The sequence below is a fragment of the Platalea leucorodia genome (assembly GCF_965183815.1).
Source record: "Platalea leucorodia genome assembly, chromosome: 2".
In the NCBI taxonomy this organism is placed as follows: domain Eukaryota; kingdom Metazoa; phylum Chordata; class Aves; order Pelecaniformes; family Threskiornithidae; genus Platalea; species Platalea leucorodia.
This window is the reverse complement of record NC_138824.1, coordinates 131,250,666-131,257,445: the sequence shown is the minus strand read 5'-3', so window position 1 is coordinate 131,257,445 and position 6,780 is coordinate 131,250,666. Positions and strand designations below refer to the sequence as shown.

The 6,780-nt window shown below is 66.8% G+C and overlaps 1 protein-coding gene across 1 annotated transcript; it reads left to right on the top strand.

Moving 5' to 3' along the window:
* The first annotated feature begins 2,045 nt into the window (after positions 1–2,045).
* Positions 2,046–5,963, top strand: GAPDH (glyceraldehyde-3-phosphate dehydrogenase). Its single transcript, XM_082337649.1, has 12 exons — positions 2,046–2,119; positions 2,564–2,607; positions 3,127–3,226; positions 3,462–3,568; positions 3,654–3,744; positions 3,919–4,034; positions 4,153–4,234; positions 4,389–4,540; positions 4,658–4,736; positions 4,981–5,064; positions 5,204–5,301; positions 5,662–5,963. The coding sequence occupies exons 2-12, from the start codon at positions 2,585–2,587 to the stop codon at positions 5,729–5,731; spliced, it is 1,002 nt and encodes a 333-aa protein (XP_082193775.1). The 5' UTR covers positions 2,046–2,119; positions 2,564–2,584; the 3' UTR covers positions 5,732–5,963.
* Positions 5,964–6,780: the final 817 nt, after the last annotated feature.

Sequence of the window (6,780 nt, the reverse complement as noted above, 5' to 3'; positions counted from 1 at the left end):
TCGGGAACCAGCACGGCACGCCGGCGGCCGAAACCGTGAAGCCCCTGCCCCGAAGGAGAGCGGCGGTGGCGAGGAAGCGGCATGGCGGTACGAGGAGGAGCTGCCCGGCTCCGCGGCTGCCCTTTGGCCGCAGGACCCCTGCTCCGCCGGCAGCCCCCTCCCTCCTCTCCGCGCTTGAGGACTCGCTTGCTAATTAAACAGAGCTGTGCTAATCGCCGCATCCGAGCTCGGCGTCGGCGCATCCACGAGAGGCCGTGGCTGACCCCAGGCCGGGGGGGGCTGGCGGCGGGGGCAGGCTGGCAAATGGCGGCAGAGCCCGCCGCCCCCCGGCCCCCACGCGCGGGGCCATGTTGGGCGCGCGCCGCCATTCCGGGTGGGCCGGGCGGCACGCGCGGTTGCAGCGCGGTGCTGCCGGGGCTGCGGCGGTGGCGGGGGGGGGGGGTGGCGGGTGAGATATCGACCGCAGGCCGGGCGCAGGGGCAGAGGGGCCACGTTGGCTCATCCCAGCCGCACTCTGCCCCCCGGCACAGGGCGCCCGGCGCTGCGGTGTTTGCCAAGCAAACACAGGGGCCTCCTGTTTGTGCAGAAGCCGGCCCCGAGAGTCCCCCCGGCCCCTCGGTGGGCTGCGGCCGGGGCGCCACGAACCCCGGCACGGGCTTGCACCCCTCCAGCCCCACCGCCGTACCACGCGAGCCATCATCCCCTGGCCTTTAAGAAAAGGTCGTAACCTCGGCCGGGGCTAAACTTAGCCGCCAGCCCCTCGGCAGCACCGGGAATAGCAGCAGGATAAGGAGAGTTGGGTTACGTTCGAGCTGCGTGACCCCTCTCTGTCCCCCACCCCGGTACCTGCATGGCTCCCCCAGCCCGCTCCTCCCTCCTCATCTTCAGAGCCCAGCTGGAGCCCGGCTCTGCCGAGCAGCCGAGAGGGGCCGGCCTGCTCCCAGCACCCCCTGCCAGCCCGGATCCGCATCCCCGCCATCCCCACACCTCCTTCGGGGACCCCCTCCCCAAGGGACGGAGGCTCGCCGGCACACTCTGCGCCTCACACGGGGTTTGCCCCGCAGCGCCCGGGCTGTGCAAAACCCTGCGCCAAACCGGGGGGATGCAGCCCGGCATGGCCAAACCGGGGCGGATGCAGCCTGGCATGGCCAAACCGGGGGGATGCAGCCCGGCATGGCCAAACCGGGGGGATGCAGCCCGGCATGGCCAAACCGGGGGGGATGCAGCCCGGCATGGCCAAACCAGGGGGATGCAGCCCGGCATGGCCAAACCGGGGGGATGCAGCCCGGCATGGCCAAACCGGGGGGATGCAGCCCGGCATGGCTCGGGGAGCCTGGCATGGGGGGCAGCGGCGGCGGCCATGCAGGCAGCGCTCCCTCCTTGCAGGCGGGCCGAGGCGGCAGGCGCGGGCAGGATTTCCGCCGTCACGTCCCGCGAGCAGCAGCAGTGCCGCAGTGCCTGATTAAAATGGTGCTCACGCTGCGGCGCGTGGCCTGCCGGGGAGGTGGCCGGGCCGGTGGCCCCATCCAGAGCCCCCCTGGTTAAACCCACCCGGGGAGCCAAAGACACGCAGGGGGTCCCCAGCATGGGGGCGAGGGAGCTCCCAGCCTCTTCGCGCTGGGGGGAACGGGAGACGCTTGGGGACCCGCTGCTCCTGGGGGTGCCCCCAGCATCTTCGCCCTCGCCGCCACGCTGGGGGAGCAGGGCGGGCGGGGAGAGGGGCGCGGGCTGCAGCCGGGGGAGGGGGGGGGGTCTCTCCTTTGTTCCCCGGTGACAGCAGCCCCTCGGAAGGCAGCCGCTCTCCGCCCGGCACCGAGCCCCGTCCCTGGGGACAGAGCGGAGGATCGGCCTTACCGCGGCACCGCTCCCCCGCCATCCCCCGGGGGTGGCCGGCGGGGACGGCGCCGTTGCGGACCCCCCCGGGGGCGGCGGGGGGAGCGGCGGGCGCCCAGGCAGCCGCAGCGCGGCCGCACGTAGCCCCCGGCCCGGCCCCCGCGTCCCCATTCGGCGGCGGCGCGGCGGGGCGGGCCCCGGCCCTTCCCCGCCGCCGCTATAAAGGGCGGCGGAGCGGCGCTGCGCCACCTCCTCACTGCGCGCCGGGGCGGCTCAGAGGCAGCAGGTAACGGGGGGGGGCGGCGGGAGGGGATGCGCAGGGGACGAGCGGGGCGGGGGGGGGACGACCCCCCCCCATCCCCACCCACCCACCGGGGCCGGGCGGCGGCGGCGGCAGCAGCCCGCGGGCGGAGCGGGGCCGGGCCGCATGGCGGCGTGGCCCGCGGGCACAAAGGCGGAGCGCTGCAAGATGGAGGCGGCGGTGCGGGGTTTGGGGGGGGGGGGGAGGGGGGGGCGGGCAGGCAGGCAGAGACCGGCGGGGGGGGGGGGGGGCTCGGAGCGCCTGCATCCCCCCCCCCAGCCCCGGCGTGGGCGAGGCGTTAACGGTGCCCGGGGCGGGCGGTTGCCGGGGGCGGTTGCCGGGGGCGGTTGCCGGGGGCGGTTGCCGGTTCCCCCCCACCCCGCCCTCCATCCCCGCTCCGGTCGCCTCACCGACGGTCTCTGCCCGCAGGAACATCCCGAAGAGGCGAAGATGGTGAAAGTCGGAGTCAACGGGTGAGCGGCGGGGCCGGGCTGCGGCACCGGGAGGCGCCCGGGGCGGGGGGGGGGGGGGGGGGCAAGGGCGCCTCAAGGGCGCCGGGGGGACGGCGGGGTGCGGCCGGCCGGTGCCCCCCGGGGCGGGCGGAGGGGCCGGGCCGTGCCGCTGAGTCACTTCCCGCTGCGGGCCGGGGGTGAGGCACCCCGCCACCGCCGGGGGTCCCCGGGCCGCGCCGGCGGGCTGCGGCCCCCCCAAAGGTCGCCCGGGGGATCGGGTGTCGGCGGCCGCGGGGGGACGTGACCTTCTCCCGCCGCGCTGAGGAGTAACCGGATCCCCGGCGCCCTCAGTAAATTTAGCGCTTGACCTTTCCGGTGCGGGGGTCGCTCTTAATCTTTAACCGAGGAGCCTCGGCCTTTGGCCGCGGCCGCTGGGCTCCCTCCCGCCCCGCCGGGCCGTCCCGGGGGAGGCGGCGGGGGGCCCGGCCCGGCGGGGTCCCTCTTGCCTCCTCCTCACCCACGTCGTCTCTCTCCTCTCAGATTTGGCCGCATCGGCCGCCTGGTCACCCGGGCCGCCGTCCTCTCTGGCAAGGTCCAAGTGGTGGCCATCAACGATCCCTTCATTGATCTGAACTACATGGTGAGTGGCCTTGCAGTGCCCCCTCGGGGCTTCTCCGAGCGTTCCAGTAGCTTCCCGAGAAAGCGGGGTGTGGGGTGGAGGCACGGGGCTGGGAGGTTCGGCGGAGCCGAGTACAAGCGCGGCGGTTGGACAAGGTCACCGAGGAGGTGGGGAGCCGAGAGGGCGGCGAAGGCAGAGCAAGGGTCGGGGAGATGGCGGCCGGGGTGCCTGACCTCCCTCCCCCTCCCCTGCCCAGGTTTACATGTTCAAGTATGACTCTACTCACGGTCACTTCCGCGGAACCGTCAAGGCTGAGAATGGGAAACTCGTGATTAACGGCAATGCTATCACCATCTTCCAGGAGTAAGTATTCCTCCCCCTCGTGCCCCTCTGGAGGATGAAAGCGGGCGTCTTGCAGAGCAGCTCTTACGGTTTTCTCCCTCCTCAGGCGTGACCCCAGCAACATCAAGTGGGCGGATGCCGGTGCTGAATACGTTGTGGAGTCCACCGGTGTCTTCACCACCATGGAGAAGGCCGGGGTGCGTATGCCGCAGTGGCACGTGGGAGAAGGGGTGGTGCTGCTCCCGCCTGTGGGGCGCATCGCCGTGCACCGGGTTGCTCAGGGCGGGGCTGGGAGGGAGAAGAGGTCTGAAAAAGTGAGTTGTTGGGGAGATTCTGGGTTATCTAATCACCTTCTCTTTTTTTTTTTCCAGGCTCACCTGAAGGGTGGTGCTAAGCGTGTTATCATCTCTGCCCCCTCAGCTGATGCTCCCATGTTTGTGATGGGTGTCAACCATGAGAAGTATGACAAGTCTCTGAAAATTGTCAGGTAAGGAGAGAGGAAGATGCTCTCCGGCCTGGAGCTCTCGCCAGCTGCAGGGGGTCTCATCTCACCGCCGTAGATGCGTTGCCTCTGGCTGATGAGCCTTCCTCTCTCTCTCCTCCAGCAATGCCTCTTGCACTACTAACTGCCTGGCGCCCTTGGCCAAGGTCATCCATGACAACTTTGGTATCGTCGAGGGTCTTATGGTAGGTCTGGAGCTTGCTGCTCGGGAGGGTGCCCTATCCCCAGGTCCCCTCACGGGAGAGGAGAAGCATCTGTGCTCCCTGTGTCCCCTGGGATGGGGAGGAGGTGCCTGGGATGCTTTTTCTGGAGAATATCAGCTGCGCTCTCTTTCTGCAGACCACTGTCCATGCCATCACAGCCACACAGAAGACAGTGGACGGGCCCTCTGGGAAGCTGTGGAGGGATGGCAGAGGTGCTGCCCAGAACATCATCCCAGCATCTACTGGGGCTGCTAAGGCTGTGGGAAAAGTCATCCCTGAGCTCAATGGGTGAGTCTTGTCCCTCCTTGGGTGTCGGGAGGCGGCAGCTGGTGCCTGGCCGGCTCTGACCCGCCCCTGGCGGAGCGGTGCCGGCTGCTGTTCCCTGCTGACTCGCATCTCTCGCAGGAAACTTACTGGAATGGCTTTCCGTGTGCCAACCCCCAATGTCTCTGTTGTGGACCTGACCTGCCGTCTGGAAAAACCAGTAAGTGGTGTGGACAAAGCCCTGACAACCTCCAGACCTGCCCCTGCTTCCTCGAAACTCCTCCTTTTACCTGGAAATGCCCTCTCTGCATTCCTCTCTTCCCTAAGAAGATTTGATGCTGGTGAAAAGAGCACCTGCCGTGCATGACCGCTGCTGCGGTGCTCCCGTGTGTCTCCTCCCCGCCCCCGGCGGACATTTTGTGTGAGTTGGTGTCTGACCATCTTAAATGTGTCTCTCTTCTCAGGCGAAGTACGATGACATTAAGAGGGTAGTGAAGGCTGCCGCTGATGGGCCCCTGAAGGGCATCCTGGCGTACACAGAGGACCAGGTAAGCGCCTCCCCGTCTCTCGGCCCGTGGGTATTTTCTCCTTTTTCTGACGGGAGCAGCCTTGCTGGGGGCCCGCTCGGGGCACTTGTGGCCCAGGCTGTGGGTAACCGTATGCGTTACAATTCCGTCTCTGTTCCAGGTTGTCTCCTGTGACTTCAATGGTGACAGCCATTCCTCCACCTTTGATGCGGGTGCTGGCATCGCACTGAACGACCATTTTGTCAAGCTGGTTTCCTGGTAGGTGCGGCCTGGGGGTGGTGGGGCAAACTGGGCTCGGGGCTGGTAGCCACGTTACAGGCTTGGCCTGTTCGTCGCTGCCAGGCTGGCCGTGCAGGTGATACCCAGACCCCTGCCCAGTAGGGTGGCTCCGACAGGTTAAAAGTCTCTTTTGATTGAAGTTGCTTCTTACCTGAAATGACTGCAGCCTTGTCCTTCCCGTATTTGGAGGGCGTATGGGATGCTTCCTGCTTTCTTCACTGGAAGGGAATGGGAAGCCGCCTGCTTCACTTGGGTGGGATGGGGCAGGGGAACGGGAACGATGGAGGAAGGGGATGCAAGAAACGCATCGGTCCTGACAGCTCTTGTTTCTGTCCCCAGGTACGATAACGAGTACGGATACAGCAACCGTGTTGTGGACTTGATGGTCCACATGGCATCCAAGGAGTGAGCCGAGCCCACAGCCCCCCTGCTGCCTAGGGAAGCAGGACTCTCCTTCGTCGGAGCCCCTGCCCTTCTTCACCACCGCTTAGCTCTGCATCCTGCAGTGAGAGGCCAGTTCTGTTCCCTTGTCTCCCCCACTCCTCCAACTTCTCCCCGAGCCTGGGGGAGGTGGAGAGGCTGATAGAAACTGATCTGTTTGTGTACCACCTTACATCAATAAAAGTGATCACCATCTGAAATGCCTTGTCTGCCTGTCGGTGGGAGAAAGGGGGGGAGGCAATGAGCAAGCATAGGTGGCTGCTTTGAGATGGCCGCCACGCTGAGGCCGTGGACGCAGGCAGCGTGGGAAATGGCAGCAGAGGCGTAGGCACGGCGCAGGCCTGGGATACCCGACTGGCAAAGAACAGCGAGTGCCAGGCTGCCCTCAGCGGAGCAGCGGTGTGCGGACGGGGGAGCTGCCGGTGCCGGGGGTCAGGCTCCTGCCTCCGAGCCGAAACCAGGCGTGGCGCAGGGCCGCGCTCGCAGGAGTGCTGTGGGGTAGAAGGGAAAGCGGCTCTGCCGCTCCCTCCGCCTTCCAGCTCTCCAGATTTGCTCGTCTGGTGGGTGTATGCGGAATGAAGTGCTGAGCAGATGACTTCTTTTGCATTTGGCTTGGCACAGCGGCACAAGAAATGGGAATTCTTTCTTCTCCTTCCCTCTGCCTTAGCAGAAATGTTACAAGGAGGATTTTTCATGTGCTTTCACCTTGTTTAAAATGAGTCAACATGCCCTGAAGGAAATGGCTGCCTAGGGATGTGTCAGAGGCCGGTGTTACCATGGTGGTAGCTCGTCTTAATTCTGGCTTAATTCTCTGCGGAAGGAGGGGTGGCTGTGTTTAAGCTCCTGAGCAGCAAATCTCCGCAAGGTGAGCGTCGGCCCTCTGCCAGGGACTCTGTTACCGCCTCCTGGAAGCACCGACGCTGCCGGGCGGGGGCCGAGCCTCCCGTGGCCTAGGAGCGCTGGGGCGGAGAGGCGATGCGCCGCACAAAATCGCCGGGCCCTCCATTTTTAGCAGCT